General features: G+C 43.1%; 3 protein-coding genes across 3 annotated transcripts; all 3 read right to left on the bottom strand.

The window, feature by feature from the left end:
- Positions 1-198: 198 nt before the first annotated feature.
- Positions 199-5,703, bottom strand: RBM34 (RNA binding motif protein 34). Its single transcript, XM_065730192.1, has 11 exons — positions 5,625-5,703; positions 5,319-5,451; positions 4,829-4,968; positions 3,617-3,839; positions 2,985-3,044; positions 2,389-2,432; positions 1,844-1,927; positions 1,551-1,614; positions 1,418-1,460; positions 963-1,081; positions 199-534 (listed from the first exon to the last, which is right to left on the bottom strand). Exons 1-11 carry the CDS (start codon positions 5,660-5,662, stop codon positions 259-261), a joined length of 1,224 nt encoding a protein of 407 aa, XP_065586264.1. The 5' UTR covers positions 5,663-5,703; the 3' UTR covers positions 199-258.
- Positions 5,704-6,142: 439 nt separating this feature from the next.
- LOC136048264 (AT-rich interactive domain-containing protein 4B-like) lies at positions 6,143-14,838 on the bottom strand. Its single transcript, XM_065735822.1, has 7 exons — positions 14,797-14,838; positions 13,609-13,795; positions 11,199-12,398; positions 10,329-10,442; positions 9,538-9,753; positions 8,062-8,208; positions 6,143-7,082 (listed from the first exon to the last, which is right to left on the bottom strand). Exons 1-7 carry the CDS (start codon positions 14,836-14,838, stop codon positions 6,952-6,954), a joined length of 2,037 nt encoding a protein of 678 aa, XP_065591894.1. The 3' UTR covers positions 6,143-6,951.
- Positions 14,839-15,242: 404 nt separating this feature from the next.
- On the bottom strand, positions 15,243-20,554 carry LOC136044735 (RNA-binding protein 34-like). Its single transcript, XM_065730204.1, has 9 exons — positions 20,506-20,554; positions 20,253-20,385; positions 19,763-19,902; positions 18,551-18,773; positions 17,919-17,978; positions 17,323-17,366; positions 16,783-16,866; positions 16,490-16,553; positions 15,243-16,399 (listed from the first exon to the last, which is right to left on the bottom strand). Exons 1-9 carry the CDS (start codon positions 20,541-20,543, stop codon positions 16,349-16,351), a joined length of 837 nt encoding a protein of 278 aa, XP_065586276.1. The 5' UTR covers positions 20,544-20,554; the 3' UTR covers positions 15,243-16,348.
- Positions 20,555-22,267: the final 1,713 nt, after the last annotated feature.

The following is a 22,267-nucleotide window of genomic DNA, read 5'->3' as shown; positions in this document are numbered from 1 at the left end:
GCCTACCTCCCGCTACGTCATCAGCCCGCGCCGGGGGGTGGCTTCCCCAGTGCCTGCAGGGCGGCTGGACCCACGGCGCATGCGCGAGCGGCGGCCCGGCGTGCGCAGCTACATCCGGCTCTATATGCGGCCGGCTGGGCGAACCGATGTAGGTACGGAAAGGACACACACAGCTACAACGGAACGCCCTTGGATTCGTCGGTTTTATTAAAAACGAACTTTTTTTTTTTTCCATAGCTGGGTTAGCTGCGCAAAAGGCTACTTGTTTTTCCTACCTTTCCTTTTAGTAAGGTTTTTCAGTCTTTTGCGCTTTGCGCTTTTCTTGGCTGGATTTGCTTTTTCGCCAACAAACGAATCATCTGAACCTCTCTTGTTTTTTAATGAGGTTTGAGCTCTGTCCTTAGGGCCACGAGAGCGATCTGTGGGGCTTTTCTGTGGGGCTTTGCCCTTCTCGACGCAGCGTTTCACGCGGAGCTTTCGTCCCATCAGGTCAGAGTTGTTGAGCTTCAGAGCGAGATGCACAGCGTCCGTGTTCTGCGAGAACAGACATTCACTTGAAAAGCAGCACAATCCTATTGATGGCTTCCAAATAAACATACAACAAGTAGCCACAGAAAAGGCTGCAGAAAAGAATCCACTTACTCTTTGAAACATAACTAGTGGGAGAATGCTGCTGTTACTCCAAGTGAATTCATTTTTTTTCCTCCATTAAATCTTTTCCTTACAGTTAATTTCTTTCACCCCATTTTTTCCACAACTTTTCTTTGTACTCAAAACTAAAATAACTGCTTTGCATCTGCTTCCACAGGACTGGCGGAAGCTACTTTTAACATACAAAACAGCGCTACCATTGGGTGTCATGTACGTATTAAAAGCAGGAAGTTAGGTAAGGCCATAACAGCAATTCCCAGTTCAGATTCTGACAAACAACCGGTGTCCTGAAGCCTGCCATCTGTACGTACCTCAAACAGAACGTAGCCAAAGCCCTTGCCCATGCCGCTCTGTCTGTCACGCACAATTCGCACCGCTACTACTTCTCCGCAGTCAGCAAAGTGCTCTCGTACAGCACTGTCACTGATGTCTGCAGGCAAGCACAGCAAGACAGATCATAGGTCAGAATCACCAAAATTGGAAAAAACCTCTAGATCATATAGTCCAACCATCCACCTATCACCAATAGCTGTCACTAAACCACGTTCCTCAACACAGTGTCTAAATGTTCCTTGAACACCTTCAGGGGGGGTGACTCCACCACCTCCCTGGGCAGCCCATTCCAGAACCTGAGCACTCTCATGGAGAAGCAGTATTTCCTAACATGCAGTCCAAATCTCCCCTGCTGCAAGTTGAAGCCATTTAACATGTTCCTTCAAAGAGACAGCTTTAGAAGCCTAATGGCACGACATTCCCTTTTACTCACCATACGCGAGATTTCCCAAGAATATAGACCGCTTATTGTCATGCTGAAGGAGACAGAAAGGAGATGGAAAACCACTCAGTCATTTGTTACAGCAAAACACAGAACGTGAGTTTTTGTGTCAAGCACTACTTACCCAACTGGTGTCTGATACACCGTCAACTCTGATGTGAAATCCACTAGCAACTTCTGTTCCGTTTCTTTAGAGGCCAAAAGGAGAAAAACAAAAGTTCTTAACATGAAATGATTAAGCATTACTTAATTTACAGTGTCGCTGCATAGCAATTTTGCAAAAGGCAAGTTTAGTTTTAGGCTGAAACAATATCTTCCATTTTCATTCGAGCAAAAAACAGGAGGCAGTTTAAATTTATCTGAACACTACGTGCGTCTGCCTTCTCGACAGGCACAAGGAACAAAGCTGAGACTTACTTTTTTCGAGCCTTAATAGCATCACGTTCTTCTTTAAATACAACATAAGCATTAATGAACTTCATGTTAGGATGAATCTTACGCCTGGAACAGGAAAAAAGACACCGTTTAAATAATTCTGATATCATGTGGTACACGAGCACCTCTTGTTACACAAGCTGACATCTCCCCTGTTTTGCAGGCAGGAGCAACTTCAATTCTTGTAAAGCACATGCTGTCCAAGAGTCCCACTGTACATGTTACACAGCCTGTATACGCACCCCAATTAAGTTTCCTCTGCTCATAAGTACACTCAAAAGAAGTTAGGGACAATCACTGTCTACCTCCCTCCTAAAATGTAAGAAATGCAATCTAACAAAATTATGCACTGCTACACTAGGCTTATAATTCCTTACCACTTGTCAAAAGAATTGCACGTAAACAAATGGTATTACAGAAAACAAAAAAGGCAAAAAAAGGAAACAGCTAAACAGTGAGCAACAAACACGTAAAAAAAACATTCTGTCTTTGAAAAACGAAGCATGAAACTCAGAAACAGAACCTACTTTATGGCTGCTAACTTTTTGGATAAAGTATCTTCTGCTGGAACCTTTAAAAGAAAAAAAAGCTTTAATTAGGTGACCACAGTGACAAAATATCGTAATTATTTGTTCTTGAAGAGAAAGTCAAACAGGAACCATTCCCACTCAGAGTTATGTAGCCATTACACCGAAATAATGGATCGCTGTGATGATCCAGAAATATCTCAAAATGATACAGTTTGCTCTGGCCTAATCTGATACGTGCCCTGAGTTCTGACACAATTAGCTTCAACTGTTTCACGTGGTACGTAGATTTACAGTGAATATGCCTTTGCTGCTGTAACTTAGAAATAGCTAAATAATACCTTAGTTAAATCAGCAATAATAAAGGCCTTCTCAGAGAACAACTACAGCTCTGACAGTACAAACTGCTGTTATAGGAAGAATAATATGTGACGAAAGGAATGGTGCCACTGTAGTCATACCACCCATGCTTCTTTTAACAGTAAAATGCACCCACCTAAACCTGCTTCTGAATTAATGAAGGTACAAGCCCTAGGAACGGCGTCCCATAAGAGGAGAAAAGCAGATATCATGTAACATGAGAGGAAGTAACGTACCACAGAACGGAATCGAATGGATTCTATTTGTCCATATTCTTTAAAAAGAGACTTCAGCATCTGAACAGAAAACAGAACAGGCACTCAATGTATTTCTGCATCCCGATAGTAAGAATTATTGTCAAACACCTTCTAAGATGGCTCTTACACCATTTTCCTTTCACTCATGCAAGGCATGTTAACAGCTACTAAAAACATGCCAGCAACTTGTAAGTACTTCTGTGTTTCATTTTATGGACTGCCAAAACTGAATTCACATCCCTAACTACTGAGGATGGTATGAATTTAAAACATGTTGTGTAACAATCACAAGTATGAATTGTAGTCAAAATGAGCAGCAGGTTCTAGCTTTGTACTTACAGCTGTCATTTACTGCACAGATTTTAGTTGAAAAGGATATCAACAAATTCTACTAAAGCAACACAACCACATCCACTGGTGTAAAAAGCCCAACTCCGATAAAACAAAGAGACCGTGTCTGAAGGCTTCCGATAACAAGAATCATTTCCCACTTTGACAAAACGAGATTTCAGTCATAAGCACGAGCGAGATCCCGAGTGGAAACATCCCCTTAAAGCAAGGGCTGTCCTAATCTCTTTCATTTCCTCAGCTGACAGAATCCACTCACGTACCTGAGCAGTGCAGCTGACGGGCAGATTTCCGACAAACACTGTTCTTTTGTTCTTCATCACTTCTTCAGCCTCGTTCTTTTTCTTCTCTTCTTTTACAGTTGTGCCTGTACCTGAGTTAACATCACTCCTGGTGGCGGCATGAGAAGCCCGTTTGTTTTGTTTTGCTTTGCTCTGAAACTGTTGCTGCTCTTCGTCTTCATCTGCCTGCTCTAAAGCACTCTCCCTTTTCAGAAAAGGATAAGCAAATTGTAACTGACAAGAAAGAATAGGGCATTTCAGGTAGACGAATCAAAGCCTCTAAGAGAGGATTTTTACTTGTATTTTAAGTTCTTTGGCTCAATACAGAATTTCAAATGTTACTACGAGGAAAATAAATATAACTGACCATTATGTAATACAGAAAATTATTTGCTGCCCCAGGCCATGAAATTCACTACAAGTTAGGTGCAGTTCAGAAACGTTTCAGAAGATTGCTGTCTAAAATTGAAGGGGAAATTTTTTTTTTTCACACCAGAAATAAGAAAAGGTTTCTTCCCACCATCTACCACACCCCTTACAGGCAATCTTTTGAAATCCACCCACATGCTAACAGATCTCTGTACGTACTTGCCATAACAGAACGAGCAAGTAGGCCTGTAGCCAAACAACAAATTATTTCCTTTCTCGGATGTGGAAAATGCAATAACAACATCAGAAAGGGGTCACAGCCTCGAGAGCTGTGATCAATCACGTCATCACTCAGGAACTGAAAGGAGAATAGCTTCCTCCCCAAGCTGACTGCACCTTGGCTCACCCTGCACGCTTACAAGAACGGGCAATGCAACAGAGCAGCCTGGTTCACAGCAGAGGCCGGCAGGCTAAGGACACCCAGCTCCGGCTGGAAACTTACTCCTGCTGAAGGTGCCTCTGAGCACAGCTCTGAAGGCATCGCTCTGTTCCAGGGAGCACGTGACAGCTCTCTCACCTTGCAGCCCTGCCAGCCCTACTGATGGGGGCTTTGGATCCACAGTCCTAAGTCATATCTCCTGCAGCAACATGAAGTATTGAATACCTTACACTGCAAACTATTTGATGTTTCCACAAGCTCCTTAAAAACAGTACTTTAAAACACAAGGTTGAGAGGAACAGCGGACTAAAACTTCATTGTTCCATCTCTGATTAAGACAGACTTTTTCTCTTCAATCTCTCTTAAAGAATGTACCATCTACACACCTGTTTGCCAACTTCTTCTCTGCTTCTGAAAGCTCCTTCTTTCTGGTTTTCTTCACTTTCTTAGGAGGTTCTTCCTCGACAGATAAGCTCTGACCTTCAGATGCTTTCCCTGCTTCTGTACGCCTCCTTTTCTTACTTTCCTTTTTAAACAAAACGCCCAAGAAGTTAACTCGAAAAACAAAGTTCCAGAAATACCCCACGGTGGTTGTACAAATGGCAGCTCATTCAGAACACTGCTACTGGGGGTTTCCTCCCGAGCTCCGGGGCCGGCCCAGCAGCACGTCTCCTCTCGTGACACGAAGAGGGGCGGCGAGTCCCCTCGGGGAGCTACGTAGATCGCTTTGGGCCACAGCTGGTCGGGGCTGTCCGAAACTCACCGCAAAACCTCTGATGCGTACTTGAAAACAGAAAACCCGCCCTCAGACCGAGGCGCACCCACCCTCAGACCGAGGAGGGGCCCGGCTCCGCGACCCCAGCACGCAGATCTTACCCTGGGCACGGCCATCAGCACGGGCGGCGGGGCGGCGCCACGGAACAAACCCGCCAGGGGCCGCTCCGCCGCCGCCGCGTCCGAGAAGAGGCTGCCGACCACCTGCCCCACCACGTAGTCCCCGCAAAGGGCCCTGCACAGGAGAGCGGCGTCAGCGGTCAGCCCGCAACGGCCGCGCCACGGGCCGGCGGCAGAAGGGGAGGGGAGGGGAGGGCAGAAAAGGGGAGGGGAGGGGAGGGCAGAAAAGGGGAGGGGAGGGGAGGGGAGGGGAGGGGAACGTGACGGGCAAACAGCGCGGTAACGCACGCGGTCCGCGGCTCCGCAGCCTCTCTGGGCGCCGCCATGATGGGACGCACGACGAGCGAAGGCGGGGCGCGTCACTTCCGGCGGCCGCGCGCAGGCGCAGGGGCTGCGCCTCGAAGCCCGAAGCGAATAGGAGCGACTGCAGAGGGCTACGAAGATCGCGGAGGGACTGGAGTACAAGGGCAGAAAAGGCACTGAGAGCCCTGGGTGTGCTCAGCGCGGAGCAGAGGAGCTGAGGGAGGCCTGATGGCGGCTGCAGCTCTCCCAGGGAGCGGAGGGGCAGCGCTGAGCTCTGCTCTGTGTGACAGCCACAGGGCCCGAGGGAACGGCGTGGAGCTGTGTCAGGGGAGGGGCGGCTGGGGGTTAGGGACAGCGCAGTGGGGCTGAGCAGAAGCAGGAGTTGGGCTCCGGGATCCTCGCGGGTTACTTCCAACTCAGGCTGCTCTATGACTTTACGTATTCTAAATTACAAAAATATAACTGTTATAATCCATTGTGAATAAATATACACTTTAAACTGGCTAAATACAATATTTATACATTGAGATTTAATACAGTTTGTTAGCCATTTTCTTCCTTTGTCATAATGTATTTTATCAAAACTAAAAAAAAATACTGTTTTCTAGAAAAATGGCAAAGTACAGTAGTTTCTTTCCAATTAATGGGTTATTAAACCCAGAGTAACCTATTTAAGCCTAATTCAAACCTGTAAACATTAGTCAGTTTTGTCTGTTTGTTTTTAAAGGAATCCTCCTATTTGGTTATCAGGACCGATGTCGAACGTCCCACTAACTGCAGGTTTTGAATTGAATGCATGTGCTTGACGTATACAATTAAAGCCCCTCCAAGGTGACTTGGCAGTTAAAAAACAATTAGCTTGTACAAATGAAAATAGGTTCAGTATTTGTCATAAATAAATGGAAAAATATCAAATGTTCCAGCTTTAACAAAATACCAAGGAATACATGTACAGTAAGCCTTAACCACATTTATTTAGAACAACCCAACAACCGTATGCTTATTTGTACTGTCTCTACAGGCAGTGAACAGCCTCCATTTGCCACAGTGGAAGGCCTTCCAGTCACTGGACTTATCCCAGACAAGTTGGAAACAATTATTGCTTGAGGAAAAGCAGTTTGTTGTACTTTTTCTTCATAAAAGTGCACTTAAGTGCAAAGTTAGCTTGTCAAGAAACAACTTTAAATACAAAATAGTGCTTGTCTGAATTTTGTGCCACTGTGCAGTATAAAAAAAATTAAAAACAACAACAACAACAAAAAAGTGGCCCTCAGCAGCCATTAAGTGCAAAGTGCTTTGGCAAGTCCTGCTGTCACCTGCACTCAACTGACATTCCATTTTGCGATGAACTTGACATGGATGGTTCTGCTAAGGTTAGCATAACTGCAGCCGTAATGGAACTGGAGGAAGGTGATGAGGAGGAAGATGATGTAGTAGCAGCACCTGCACGGGAACAAGAAGACAGGTTTAAAAAAAAATCACAAATCAGGCCCTAAAAAGGATTTATATGTACTGACCCCGACATCTAAAGCCTAGTAATTAGAAGAAAAAAATCCTCCATAGCTAGGCTACGTACAGGACAGCACAGCACTACGCCCCTGCGGCCCTGGTTTCCCTGGTGACCCACATCAAGGACTCAGCCACAATGTCAAAGTCATTCCTGCCTTACAGTCATAGTCATCAATTCTCTTTCCTGTGGGAATTTGCACAGACAGGGCCTTGTCCCAGCACTGAACCTGCATGTACAGCCTGCCTGGGCCACCTAGAAGCAACTGTTGTGCCCATGTGATGGCTTCAGCCACAAAAATCTTGCTACACATGGCAGAGTACTGCTAAATATGCAGATAAAAATGAGATGTGGAAAAAATCCTTTGAATGCTGTTAGAAGCAGGTACACTACAACATTTCTTCCAGAAGCAAAGCAAGAGAAATTATATTTTATTTGTTGATCTTCTTTAAACCCGCAATGAATCACTTGTGCTAAGGGGAAAGCCTGAACCAGCCACACGGAAACACTCTAGTAAGCTAGCACTTGTCTTCAACTTGTACTTTGTCTACCAGTAATAACTACTGAAATGTAACTGATACAAGCGTACTACAGTAACTCTTCATTAACTTAAGATGCTTCATTCACAGCGTAATTTTATCATACTTCCCCCCACATAACAAGAGGTTCCACCTAAAGAAAATAAATTACTTGTCCTCCCCACCTCCTTCACATAGGGTTGATTGAGCATCACTGGATACCTGGACTGTACCTGCAAAAGTTGAAAAAAGCTGTGTAAAATGCTAAAAAACAAACACAACCATACAACCAAATCAAACTAATAACATGTGTCTACCTAAAAGCTATCCAAGTCCTATCAGTACCTTAATAACACAATATATGATTAAGCCCTTAAGGAGGAGTTCCCACACTTACTTTCCCGCTCCTTTTTCTTTAAGCGCTTTCTTCTCCGGTCGATGGAAGCTACCTCAGACTTTAAGGACAGGTAACGTTTCCTGATTTCCTGTAGTTTTTCTTGAAGAACAGTGATGCGTTCAGCACTGGTCAAATTTTCCAAGTCAGCTGCAAGGTAAACAGTCTGTTCATTACTAACTGCAGCACTTCCACAGACTTCTCAATTTCAGTGAAGAAGGAAGCACTCAAACCTTGGTGCTGTGCTTTGACACAGCAGACAGCAAAGCCAGGAAACCCAGCAACAGCAACTGCTGTTTATTACTACATAGTTATTTTTACTTTTTTTATTTTATTTTTGTTATTTTTTTAAGGGGGTGGGAGAAGATGCATGCATTCCTTTCTTCACAAGAGTTGTGGGAAAAAAGTCAGTCTCAGGGCTGGAGAAGAAAATGCAGTCAGCATCCCTTGGACAGCTAGCACAGGCATGAAGGGACACTGCTGGTGGAAACAATTCAGCACAAGTGTCTGCATGGTGTGCTGCACCAGCTCTTCCTATGTTACGTAAGGAACGGGAGCCTTCAGGCAGTCTGTGACAGCACAAAATAGCAGAGCATAACACTGAGAACTTCAGAAATTTGACCCACGTTAAGGTCATCTGTGGATACTGAATGAGGTATGGATAATTTTAAGAAGTAATTTAAACCACTCATGTCACTGTTTCAATTTGACCTTTTAAAGTAAAAAAAGTAATTAATGAATTTCTATACACATCTGTGACTGGTACTAAGGAGAACAATTTATTGCTGACTAGACAAACTCTCAGATGCTGAGAGAGAGCTAAAAACAAGACCTCTATTTTAACAATTATTTTTTAATTGCTTGCTTATTGTTTCACTGAGGAAGAGGGGTTAGATCATCTAGCATTTTCTCCTCTCTTCCCATTGTAATACTGCAACAGTATACGCAGAGGCAACGAAGAAGTTGCACTTACAGCGATGAGACATTAATAAAGCTACTGTGATGTTTTTCAGATTAATGTGTGACCCCTTCAATGCTATGCTATGCTCACAGCCTACTCTAGGTTCCTGTAGCTGACTGACATAAGTATGCTGAAAGCCCTTACCACTAGCTACTAGAAACTGTAAACATACTCTGGTTCCTTTCCCTTCTGTTTTGCTTAAATGAAGTTACAAATGCTTGATCAGTAACTAGAGAATGAGGAGTAAAGCAATGAAAGATGTGTGTGAGAGGTAAGCACTGGATAGCAAGAATATTAAGTCAGACAGGAGCCAGTTTTAAAAGAGTACTGGAAGAGCAGGAGAGGTCATTTCCTGAATGGCAAATACTGCAAATATTTTAAAAACGGGATTGAATCACAAAGTTGAGCAGAGTAGAAACATAATAATTTTTAAGAAATAAGGCCAAAACCTCATACAACTCAAGAAATCATTCTATACTTCAAGACCACACTAGGTATGTTTTCAAGAAAATACTTACACATTTGGAAACTCCACTTGTAAACTTTGGGCAAGCGGTTATTCTGTTCTTTGAGATCAGAATCCTTCTCTCCATTTTTCCCACATTTTCCTGGAGACTGTGTTCTTGAAAGTGATTTGGTTTGGTGAGATTTCATGCCTGTAGAAACCAATTTTGCTGGCTGAGTCTTGGACACACTTTCACCAGCAGATAGTTCTTCACTATCACTGCTGTTCGCTCTTCAGAGACAAGATAACATATTACAAAATAAAATTGCCTTTCAGCCCAAATCAAAGCACATCAGTTCCTCCTGTGCTGATTTTCAGATGTAAGGAATTGATCTGACCAAAATTCTTTTACCCTAAAATGACAACTTTCTGGCATAGAAGCACAGAACACAGGCTTTTAAATCACTGGCACCTAAAAATAAGATCACAGAACAGGCAGAAAATACAAAATATACTTTCATCCACGTCTGTTTCTCCTCTATTACACAGGATCATCACACAATGGATACTGCCATCTTTTTTCTTCCAGTGGTAGCCAACCCAGAACACCTGGTAGATGTTAAACACTCACTATTCTTAGTCTTCCTGAATTACAAGCTATTAAACACCTCTAACAAATAAGTCCAGAAATGACACGAGGCATTTGAAAACACTTCAGCATTGAGCAAAAGTAGCATTTTCATATAAACAGTATTAAAAATACCCTAATGAGAGCATTATTTACATATATAATTACCAGGCTTCTTCTACAATTGTTACAAGAAACGACGCACGTTTCATTTCAGACCGAACTGCTGTACTTACTAGTTTTACTCTTCTTTTTGTTGTTCACAGAAGATGCTTTGTGGCTTCTTTTCTGCTTTTTTGAGGAGCTGCCTCCTCCCTGAGCATCTTTAAGTCTCTTTTGGCCTGTACAGACTACAATTGGAAAAAAGAAAAAATTAAATACTTGCGCTTCTGCATATTTTTGTCAAAATCTCAGGAAAACTCTTCAGAGCTTAAGCTTGAACAGCAACACAACTGCTCCTGTCTGCACTTAATACAGCTCATCTTTCTACTTCGATTGAAATTAAGAGGTGAAGGAAGATGGAAAGTGATTTGTTGGTTAGAATGCACATGAGATGACTGCAAGGAACTTCATTCAGCACAGCATCAGAATTTTTCATGAACCACATAGAATATACATTCCATGTATTTGCTTATATAGGTATATAAACATATATGTGTACATATATATACATACACATATCTACATACACAGTCTTAATATAGTACATTTTATCTAAATACATTTAATTGAAAAAAAGAAAAAAAAAATAAGAACTCCTGAACTGAAAGATGCTGGAAAAAAAATCTGTTGGCCAAGTAATACAGGCTCATTTCTGGAGGGCGATACAAAATATACCTTACTTTCAGGCAGGCTAATGGTTTTAGAAGTAGCCGTACTTCTCACGGAGCTGTGAAACAGGCACTGCATCTCACAAAAAAGCTTTTGGATCCAGTCTTGCAAACTCAGTGGGCAATTATGTCATCTCTACAGCTCTGAAGTGGAGAGCTGGCTACTGCTTCCTTCAGCAACTTCCCACCAGTGTAACCGTAACAATGACAATACATCAGCAATGCAAAAACGAGGTAAGTCAGGTTGAGGACACCACTGTTTCTGCTTTCCTTTACCTTTTTCAGTATGCTCCGGCTCTGGCTGATTACTGCTACTGGAGCTGACGCTGGCATCAAAACCTGTTGGAGAAATATTTCCCTCAGACTGCAGATCTTGCAGCTCCCCTGCTACACTGTCCACTTCTATTGTGCTATCGGTTTCACTTTTAATGCTTCTTATCTCTTCTTGATTTGGTGGCAGCGTCTCAGAGACGGCAACACGGGACTGATGCCTACTGTCCGTTACAGTTACAGATGAAGGCGACTCAGGAGTCGTAGGAGGAGTATTTAGCACTGAATTACTGCCACTGCTTGGAAATTCAACTTTCTTTTCACCCATTTCAGCCGGCTTTTCCTCGACGGGTTTAACGTCCACACTAGATGGCAAAGGTTTTTCAAGTTCAGAGCTAGGCAAAGAAATGTCTTCTTCTGCAAGAGGCTGAAGCTGCTCCTCTGCTGCAGCATCCTCTGGCGCAGCGTGTGGAGGGGAGGCGGCAGCTTCGGTGTCAGAGTCCGAGAACAATTCCTTCAGCGTTTTCTTCGGCCACTGTCCCTGAATACTTGACCAGACATCTTTTCGATCTTTTGCTCTGGTGTTCTGAAGTCTTTCATCAGAGTTATTTAGAAGCTTTATCCTTTTCTCCGCCACTTCAGAAAATCCTGAGTAGAAAGTACTTGTCCGTAACGACTTCCTTTTCTCCTCTAATCCATTGTACTTCTTAGTAGGAGTGATTTTCAGCTTAGATTTGTCTTCCTCATCTTCATCCATGGAGCTGTTGCTGCTGTTTTCTAAACTAAGAGAATCTTTGTTTTTGGACTTCTCATCCTTCCTGTTAGGCGACACAGTCTTTGAAGACTCCTCTGAAACACAGTATCTTCGTTTACCACGCTTCACTTGTGCTTTTGCTGCTTTATCCCCAGCCTCCTTCTTTACGTCCTTCTTCTTTTTTGTGGCTTCACCTTCTCCATCAGAGTTGGTATCTTCAGATAACTCTGAAGGAGTTGGAGATCCAGGAGACTTGGATCCCGACTTGGGCACTCCCGTATCTGTCAGTGCTTTAGCTTCCTCTGGGAGGGATGAACTGTCCTGGTCTTTCAGACACGACTCGTTCTTATCTTGGCTCACAGCTTCATGCTGAGATTCCTCTCTGCCGTCAGCATCTATGGTCTGGGCACTTTGGTCATCTTCTTGCTCGCTATCATCAGAACTTTCAGAAGCTAGTTAAAAATAAAATTAAAACAAGAAAGTTGGTCTTAATTTTGCTTACAAATTCTAAAAAAAAAAGAAAACTGCACAGGCATGATCACATACTACACAGATTTCTAGTAGTACATATTGAAATCATACATCAGAAGGACTTAAAAATTTATTTAAGATTAAGATTTTTTAACTTCAATATTTTTTCTCTCTCAGCGCCTGTTTAGCCTGTTGTGCCTTTCAAAGGAAAGCCAAATAAAGTATTATTCATTCCATCTTAGAAAAAAAAAAAGATGTAAAGTTTTGAGCAAAGTGCTCTAAAAACTATGAGAAAATAGAGTAACATAGTACAGCATTTCACACTTTAAGGAAAAAAAGTTGTTTAAACCCACAGTATGAATCGATGCGGACTGAAAAGTGAGAAGAGGAGCTCACAATTAAAAAGCATTTATGGCAAATAATTATGTAACATTGAAAATACCACCTTTCAGAAAATGTTACAAGATGACAGATCAAGTTGTGCTTTCCCGAGGAGAAGTTGATTACAGAATAATTCTAAGAATCCACATTCAACAGAACTATTTGCTTTTTTGATTCCTATTTCCCTAAGGAAACAAAGCTTAGATTGTGGTAAATGTATTCCATCTATAAGTAGGAAACTCAGTAGCCAACATTACCAAATCTGAGTGTCTGAAAGGTTATTGTAGAAGTTAAGTGAATATAAGTCCTCATCCAAACTACACAGATCAATATACTGTTTCTTTTTTTTTTTTTCTGGAGGCATGGGAGAGAAGCAATCAGTTCTTGCAATGCTGCTATAAAGGCTGGGGAAGCAGGAAGCAAAGTTAGGAACAACAGATGTGTTGACATGACACCTAGCTTCACTAATTCAATTTTTCAAGACACAAAAAGATTTATGCAACTTTTAGAACCCCACGAATCAAAACTTAAAGATTTAGAAATAGTGTAGGAAGGAAAAATGTTTGGCTGTGTATCAAAGAAAAAGATGCTAAAAAAAAATGCAGTTAAGACTCTACATCTCCTGAATCTGCAATACCCACTTTCAAAAAACATGAATACTGCTTTTGCCCAAGCCGTGTTTCTGAAGACGATACCGTAATGAAAGAGTTAGCCAGACTGAGAAGCATACAACTGCATCGTTTTCTCAACGCTGCCAATCACTACATTTAAAAGCAGTATTACAGAATTCAAAAAGTTCATGTACAATACCTTGAAGCCCATTAATGATAGAAGTAATTTCTATCGATTTCACAGGAGCTTGTTCACTATTTTTGGCTTCAGTGCTATCAAGTTTGGACCCAGTCTCTGGTGAAGTGCTGGTGTGAAATGGTGGCTTTGATAAACGTCGTAATTTACAGTTTTTTGAAGAATACTTCTCTTCTTTGTCAATTTTATGCTGCGTGAAAGAAAAGATGAGAAACTATGTACTCTTAGCATATATTTTAAATCGAACACAATCAGGACATGCTTAGAATTATCTTGAATGTTCAACCTGAAAATAAAAGCTTCCCTCTTTGTTTAAAAGTTGAGAAATACCTTTCTGTGATATGATGCTGAGATATTTGTACCAAGGACAGGAACAAAGTGAACGCTACCACAGACTGGAAAGCCAACTGCCACTGTTACCAGGACACCACTAGATGGCAGCGTCACAGGGCGGAGCAGGATTCTGTCACAATGGGGCAGGGAGCTCTGGAACAAGACTCAGACACCAGAGGCACCACAGTGCTGGGGGAAAAGGAGGAATATACTGACATCATAGTTTAAGCTAAGGGTCCCTTCTTTACATGCTTGAGCAGCACCTAGGACAAAATTTCCTACCCATCAGTGTAAGGAGTCAGAGCTAACGTTTCCCCAGCTTGCATGGAACAGGAAGTCCATTTGTACTGTGGAACAATCTACCAGAAAGGTGATCCTGTATGAATCTACAGGAGATGTACTTTGTATATATACGTAACACCTTAGCTATGAATTCTCACAACTAAACATGTAAGCAGTTACAAACACCTCTTTCCAGCCTGAGCACCTACAAAGCACTCTGCTGAGTCACTAGCACTTGGGTATCACCGATTCTTGAGTCACTCCCTCCTAACACTAACACTTTTCAACTCACTTTCAGTTCGGGTTTTCCATTCTATATCACAGAATGATACTAGACAATGAAAACATACTACCAGCATCAAACAACAGATGTGTTAATGCCTAAAGCTGCACACGTTAAATATAAATATCAGACCAAAGAAACATGTTCTAAGCAGGAATATACTTTCCATACAGAATCAGTTCCCAGTTTCACTGCATATTTCTGGAAAGCTGCAAGAATCAATAATATCTTGCATTAAAAAAAATATATATATATATATATTATTAAAAAGCAAGCATAGTTTGTTATCCTACTGTAAATCCAATAACAACTTGATTAAGAAAGCCATTTAACATGTTCCTTCAAAGAGACAGCTTTAGAAGCCGAATATCCAAATATTTTACATTTACCAATTTACCAATTTGAGGCACACAAACTTAAGGAAATATTTACATTTGTTTAAGTACACAAATATCAGCGTTTCACAGAAATTCCGGTGAGTTAACAATGCAGAGAGCGTGGAAATTCTAAGCCATCACTGTGTATGATTTGAAAGCAGTTTGCAAATGCTGGTACTTGCAGACTTCATATAAGGACAACCTTTGAAAACTACAATTCACAAATAAGAATGAAGACCAAAGTACTTTTTTTCAAGTAAGTTCAGTGATGGTTTGAACACAGTGGAAATGATGATTCCAACATTTTTGCAACTCCTTCCAATGCTAGAATCTACTTCAGGGAATTTAGTACTCAAGATACCAAACCTGAGCTGGCAGCTCCTGAAGCCTGATGCTCCACTACTGAACTTAATTTTCGCTGAAGGGGGGAAACGGGATTGAATACGACTACTGTGACACCAGCCACATATGAGGCTTTCTCAGCCTCGTGCCTATGCAACTGGAAAGACAAGTGGGATGTAAAGTACTAAAACGCAGGTTACTCTACTTCTGTAGAGGTAAATTGTGTTCTATAGTAAGTCCCTTTAAATGGATATGTCTGCGCATTGCGGAAGGTCAGAATGTAATAACGCAGGTTTAATTTAATGGCAATTTGATGTGCTGAGAAAGGTTCGAGGTGCTGAAGTCATTTCCAGAGTGCCATCGATGTCCAAACTGCCCTTTTCCTGCCGGACAGATGGAAGAACAGACAGTACCAACACAAACTCTACGTAGCAGAGAAATGCTACTGTAATCAAATCTGACTCCTCTCCAGCTTTTCAGACAGGTCAAGTGTTAATGATACCGGTTCATTATCAAGTTATGGGCACAGGACATGCCTTTGTCCCGCATGTTTACACACCACACCCCAAGGCAAGTTATCCCAAGCATCCTCACTCCATTAATACTCTCGTATGGACCACACCTGACAGTGATCCCTTCGTTTGCTCAGAAACAGATGAATGTTCATTAAACGCTGACCTGAACTACACAGCAAGTGCCCCCGCTCAGCTAACAACTCACAGCAAATAGCTGCCTGGACAGTCACTCATCCTGTGGTGTCAGAATTAGAAGCTGTCCCTGTGAATCACTTGGAAGTAGTTCACAAACAAATACAAGCACGCATTTGGCAGGTTACTGTGCTACGACATATGCAGCTTAGTCATATTTATTTGAGAAACATGACGGAACAGTAAGTAATAAAAGTGCTTGCAGCTCTACAAATGTAACAGAAGAAAACAATGTATGTGGAGCACGTGCCAAAAACTTACCCCTTTTGGTGCTTCTGTCAAGAAATAAAACTACTGTTTTCAAACGTGGCAACAAATGAGAGTTAGCTACCTAAACATGGTACCATGAACAATGAACAAAAAAGTCCTAATGTCATCATATTCTATAAGTATAAAAAAACATGGCACAACATTCTCTTTTACTCACCATACGCGAGATTTCCCAAGAATATAGACCGCTTATTGTCATGCTGAAGGAGACAGAAAGGAGATGGAAAACCACTCAGTCATGTGTTTCAGCAAAACACAGAACGTGAGTTTTTGTGTCAGGCACTACTTACCCAACTGGTGTCTGATGCACCGTCAACTCTGATGTGAAATCCACTAGCAACTTCTGTTCCGTTTCTTTAGTGGCCAAAAGGAGAAAAACAAAAGTTCTTAACATGAAATGATTAAGCATTACTTAATTTACAGTGTCGCTGCATAGCAATTTTGCAAAAGGCAAGTTTAGTTTTAGGCTGAAACAATATCTTCCATTTTCATTCGAGCAAAAAACAGGAGGCAGTTTAAATTTATCTGAACACTACGCGCGTCTGCCTTCTCGACAGGCACAAGGAACAAAGCTGAGACTTACTTTTTTCGAGCCTTAATAGCATCACGTTCTTCTTTAAATACAACATAAGCATTAATGAACTTCACGTTAGGATGAATCTTACGCCTGGAACAGGAAAAAAGACATCGTTTAAATAATTCTGATATCATGTGGTACACGAGCACCTCTTGTTACACAAGCTGACATCTCCCTGTTTTGCAGGAGCAACTTCAATTCTTGTAAAGCACATGCTGTCCAAGAGTCCCACTGTACATGTTACACAGCCTGTATACGCACCCCAATTAAGTTTCCTCTGCTCATAAGTACACTCAAAAGAAGTTAGGGACAATCACTGTCTACCTCCCTCCTAAAATGTAAGAAATGCAATCTAACAAAATTATGCACTGCTACACTAGGCTTATAATTCCTTACCACTTGTCAAAAGAATTGCACGTAAACAAATGGCATTACAGAAAACAAAAAAGGCAAAAAAAGGAAACAGCTAAACAGTGAGCAACAAACACGTAAAAAAAACATTCTGTCTTTGAAAAACGAAGCATGAAACTCAGAAACAGAACCTACTTTATGGCTGCTAACTTTTTGGATAAAGTATCTTCTGCTGGAACCTTTAAAAGAAAAAAAAGCTTTAATTAGGTGACCACAGTGACAAAATATCGTAATTATTTGTTCTTGAAGAGAAAGTCAAACAGGAACCATTCCCACTCAGAGTTATGTAGCCATTACACCGAAATAATGGATCGCTGTGATGATCCAGAAATATCTCAAAATGATACAGTTTGCTTTGGCCTAATCTGATACGTGCCCTGAGTTCTGACACAATTAGCTTCAACTGTTTCACGTGGTACGTAGATTTACAGTGAATATGCCTTTGCTGCTGTAACTTAGAAATAGCTAAATAATACCTTAGTTAAATCAGCAATAATAAAGGCCTTCTCAGAGAACAACTACAGCTCTGACAGTACAAACTGCTGTTATAGGAAGAATAAAATGTGACGAAAGGAATGGTGCCACTGTAGTCATACCACCCATGCTTCTTTTAACAGTAAAATGCACCCACCTAAACCTGCTTCTGAACTAATGAAGGTACAAGCCCTAGGAACGGCGTCCCATAAGAGGAGAAAAGCAGATATCATGTAACATGAGAGGAAGTAACGTACCACAGAACGGAATCGAATGGATTCTATTTGTCCATATTCTTTAAAAAGAGACTTCAGCATCTGAACAGAAAACAGAACAGGCACTCAATGTATTTCTGCATCCCGATAGTAAGAATTATTGTCAAACACCTTCTAAGATGGCTCTTACACCATTTTCCTTTCACTCATGCAAGGCATGTTAACAGCTACTAAAAACATGCCAGCAACTTGTAAGTACTTCTGTGTTTCATTTTATGGACTGCCAAAACTGAATTCACATCCCTAACTACTGAGGATGGTATGAATTTAAAACATGTTGTGTAACAATCACAAGTATGAATTGTAGTCAAAATGAGCAGCAGGTTCTAGCTTTGTACTTACAGCTGTCATTTACTGCACAGATTTTAGTTGAAAAGGATATCAACAAATTCTACTAAAGCAACACAACCACATCCACTGGTGTAAAAAGCCCAACTCCGATAAAACAAAGAGACCGTGTTTGAAGGCTTCCGATAACAAGAATCATTTCCCACTTTGACAAAACGAGATTTCAGTCATAAGCACGAGCGAGATCCCGAGTGGAAACATCCCCTTAAAGCAAGGGCTGTCCTAATCTCTTTCATTTCCTCAGCTGACAGAATCCACTCACGTACCTGAGCAGTGCAGCTGACGGGCAGATTTCCGACAAACACTGTTCTTTTGTTCTTCATCACTTCTTCAGCCTCGTTCTTTTTCTTCTCTTCTTTTACAGTTGTGCCTGTACCTGAGTTAACATCACTCCTGGTGGCGGCATGAGAAGCCCGTTTGTTTTGTTTTGCTTTGCCCTGAAACTGTTGCTGCTCTTCGTCTTCATCTGCCTGCTCTAAAGCACTCTCCCTTTTCAGAAAAGGATAAGCAAATTGTAACTGACAAGAAAGAATAGGGCATTTCAGGTAGACGAATCAAAGCCTCTAAGAGAGGATTTTTACTTGTATTTTAAGTTCTTTGGCTCAATACAGAATTTCAAATGTTACTACGAGGAAAATAAATATAACTGACCATTATGTAATACAGAAAATTATTTGCTGCCCCAGGCCATGAAATTCACTACAAGTTAGGTGCAGTTCAGAAACGTTTCAGAAGATTGCTGTCTAAAATTGAAGGGGAAATTTTTTTTTTTCACACCAGAAATAAGAAAAGGTTTCTTCCCACCATCTACCACACCCCTTACAGGCAATCTTTTGAAATCCACCCACATGCTAACAGATCTCTGTACGTACTTGCCATAACAGAACGAGCAAGTAGGCCTGTAGCCAAACAACAAATTATTTCCTTTCTCGGATGTGGAAAATGCAATAACAACATCAGAAAGGGGTCACAGCCTCGAGAGCTGTGATCAATCACGTCATCACTCAGGAACTGAAAGGAGAATAGCTTCCTCCCCAAGCTGACTGCACCTTGGCTCACCCTGCACGCTTACAAGAACGGGCAATGCAACAGAGCAGCCTGGTTCACAGCAGAGGCCGGCAGGCTAAGGACACCCAGCTCCGGCTGGAAACTTACTCCTGCTGAAGGTGCCTCTGAGCACAGCTCTGAAGGCATCGCTCTGTTCCAGGGAGCACGTGACAGCTCTCTCACCTTGCAGCCCTGCCAGCCCTACTGATGGGGGCTTTGGATCCACAGTCCTAAGTCATATCTCCTGCAGCAACATGAAGTATTGAATACCTTACACTGCAAACTATTTGATGTTTCCACAAGCTCCTTAAAAACAGTACTTTAAAACACAAGGTTGAGAGGAACAGCGGACTAAAACTTCATTGTTCCATCTCTGATTAAGACAGACTTTTTCTCTTCAATCTCTCTTAAAGAATGTACCATCTACACACCTGTTTGCCAACTTCTTCTCTGCTTCTGAAAGCTCCTTCTTTCTGGTTTTCTTCACTTTCTTAGGAGGTTCTTCCTCGACAGATAAGCTCTGACCTTCAGATGCTTTCCCTGCTTCTGTACGCCTCCTTTTCTTACTTTCCTTTTTAAACAAAACGCCCAAGAAGTTAACTCGAAAAACAAAGTTCCAGAAATACCCCACGGTGGTTGTACAAATGGCAGCTCATTCAGAACACTGCTACTGGGGGTTTCCTCCCGAGCTCCGGGGCCGGCCCAGCAGCACGTCTCCTCTCGTGACACGAAGAGGGGCGGCGAGTCCCCTCGGGGAGCTACGTAGATCGCTTTGGGCCACAGCTGGTCGGGGCTGTCCGAAACTCACCGCAAAACCTCTGATGCGTACTTGAAAACAGAAAACCCGCCCTCAGACCGAGGCGCACCCACCCTCAGACCGAGGAGGGGCCCGGCTCCGCGACCCCAGCACGCAGATCTTACCCTGGGCACGGCCATCAGCACGGGCGGCGGGGCGGCGCCACGGAACAAACCCGCCAGGGGCCGCTCCGCCGCCGCCGCGTCCGAGAAGAGGCTGCCGACCACCTGCCCCACCACGTAGTCCCCGCAAAGGGCCCTGCACAGGAGAGCGGCGTCAGTGGTCAGCCCGCAACGGCCGCGCCACGGGCCGGCGGCAGAAGGGGAGGGGAGGGGAACGTGACGGGCTGTTTGCGCGGTAACGCACGCGGTAACGCACGCGGTCCGCGGCTCCGCAGCCTCTCTGGGCGCCGCCATGATGGGACGCACGACGAGCGAAGGCGGGGCGCGTCACTTCCGGCGGCCGCGCGCAGGCGCAGGGGCTGCGCCTCGAAGCCCGAAGCGAATAGGAGTGACTGCAGAGGGCTGCGAAGATCGCGGAGGGACTGGAGTACAAGGGCAGAAAAGGCACTGAGAGCCCTGGGTGTGCTCAGCGCGGAGCAGAGGAGCTGAGGGAGGCCTGATGGCGGCTGCAGCTCTCCCAGGGAGCGGAGGGGCAGCGCTGAGCTCTGCGCTCTGTGTGACAGCCACAGGGCCCGAGGGAACGGCGTGGAGCTGTGTCAGGGGAGGGGCGGCTGGGGGTTAGGGACAGAGCAGTGGGGCTGAGCAGAAGCAGGAGTTGGGCTCCGGGATCCTCGCGGGTTACTTCCAACTCAGGCCACTCTATGACTTTACGTATTCTTCTGATGTGACCTTTTAGGCGCTTCAGGCCCATTTTTGAGCTGCCACTGCATCAAAATGACATCGACAAACGTTCAGCTGATTCATTTCAGAGACTTAAAATCGCTGAAGCTGAACAAAAGGCATACTACATCCTGGAACTCAACCAGACTGAGTTTGAGCCATAAGGTAGTCAGAAAAATATTCAAGGCGTGATGGAAACCTCACAGGAACAAGTAGTGTAAGCACTGGTGGGGACTGGTGTAAAGAAACACGTCAGGAGCAATAAAGCCAGCCTTCATGCCAGGTTGAGCTCCCAGCATATGCTGATAGCCTACACACAGCTTGTTCTAAAGAACATCAAATGTGAGACACACACAGCGCATCTGCCACTCAGCCAAGGTGCAACACGCCCGTGAGGGGCAGCTTTCTTTTAAGGCTGTTGTCTGAGCAGGCACTCACAGAGGTGGGCACGTACTCCTTCTCAGCTTTAAGCACAGTATGCATGCCAAGCAGGAAAGCACATCCCTGTTTAAGCAGAATCCCAATATGTAAACTGAAAGAAAGCTCAGATTTCAGTTACTGGAACTCGAGTTACATTAGCCTAGCCAAAATGTTGACCTAATGCGTCTTTGTAACCACGGGCACACAAATAACATGATCCAGAGAATACATTTGCAAACACTTGACAGAAGAGGTGCAATATCCCAGGACGGATTCTGATGAGTCATTAAACTATAGGCAAGACAGCAACATTTAAAGAATCTGTGTAATAAAAAACACTCAAAATCCATATTTATGCAAAAACTTTCAACTTAATTGAGCAGCAAGGAAGTGTGGGGAGGCAGCTTAATGAAGAATCTCTCCATTATTTCATGTTAAGTAAATAAACCTTCATATAAAGAACAGGAGTCAACAACTGTATGGGAGCATGTAGGCTGGAACCGCAGCAGAGCTGATAGAGAACTAGTAGCAAGTGGAAGGCTGAATACACTCAATTGCCCACATGCAGTTCCCAGCTGTATCAGTGCCAGCTGTGACTCTTGAAACTAAAGGCAGAACGGAGCCATTACAACTCCAGTTCTACTAAAAATCTGTATTATCTTCTGAGCAGCCCCGATGAAGCTACTGAAAATCGCTCCTGACGGTCTCAAATCATGGCTAACTGTTAACAATCTAAGTGTCCAAACACTGTCATCAGACATTTACTATTTACCAGCCTCAGTGGCAATCCACCATTTTGCAGCTGCAAAACAACAGAACGAAGGCCAGGCATGGCACAAGTGGATAGAACTAAACGCTTCATACATGTACCACTTCTT

This window comes from Cyrtonyx montezumae, unplaced genomic scaffold (genome assembly GCF_038088225.1).
Source record: "Cyrtonyx montezumae isolate F1298 unplaced genomic scaffold, pur_monq_1.0 scaffold_0, whole genome shotgun sequence".
Classification (NCBI taxonomy): domain Eukaryota; kingdom Metazoa; phylum Chordata; class Aves; order Galliformes; family Odontophoridae; genus Cyrtonyx; species Cyrtonyx montezumae.
Note: the sequence above shows the minus strand (reverse complement) of the source record. Positions and strands in the feature narration are given on the sequence as shown.

Excerpts from the sequence above, each read along its gene's own strand:
- LOC136044735 (XM_065730204.1), bottom strand. The coding sequence starts at position 20,543 with ATGGCGGCGCCCAGAGAGGCTGCGGAGCCGCGGACCGC. Across the intron at positions 19,903-20,252 it reads TGCTGATGGCCGTGCCCAGG|GAAAGTAAGAAAAGGAGGCG; the intron begins GTAAGATCTGCG and ends TTGTTTAAAAAG. Across the intron at positions 18,774-19,762 it reads GAGAAGAAGTTGGCAAACAG|GGAGAGTGCTTTAGAGCAGG; the intron begins GTGTGTAGATGG and ends TTTTCTGAAAAG.
- RBM34 (XM_065730192.1), bottom strand. The coding sequence starts at position 5,662 with ATGGCGGCGCCCAGAGAGGCTGCGGAGCCGCGGACCGC. Across the intron at positions 1,615-1,843 it reads GCTATTAAGGCTCGAAAAAA|AAACGGAACAGAAGTTGCTA; the intron begins GTAAGTCTCAGC and ends TGGCCTCTAAAG. Across the intron at positions 535-962 it reads TTGGCTACGTTCTGTTTGAG|AACACGGACGCTGTGCATCT; the intron begins GTACGTACAGAT and ends CTGTTCTCGCAG.
- LOC136048264 (XM_065735822.1), bottom strand. The coding sequence starts at position 14,838 with ATGTTAAATGGCTTTCTTAATCAAGTTGTTATTGGATTTACA. Across the intron at positions 12,399-13,608 it reads TATCATTAATGGGCTTCAAG|CTTCTGAAAGTTCTGATGAT; the intron begins GTATTGTACATG and ends ATTTTTAACTAG. Across the intron at positions 7,083-8,061 it reads AAAGAAAAAGGAGCGGGAAA|GTGCTGCTACTACATCATCT; the intron begins GTAAGTGTGGGA and ends GTTCCCGTGCAG.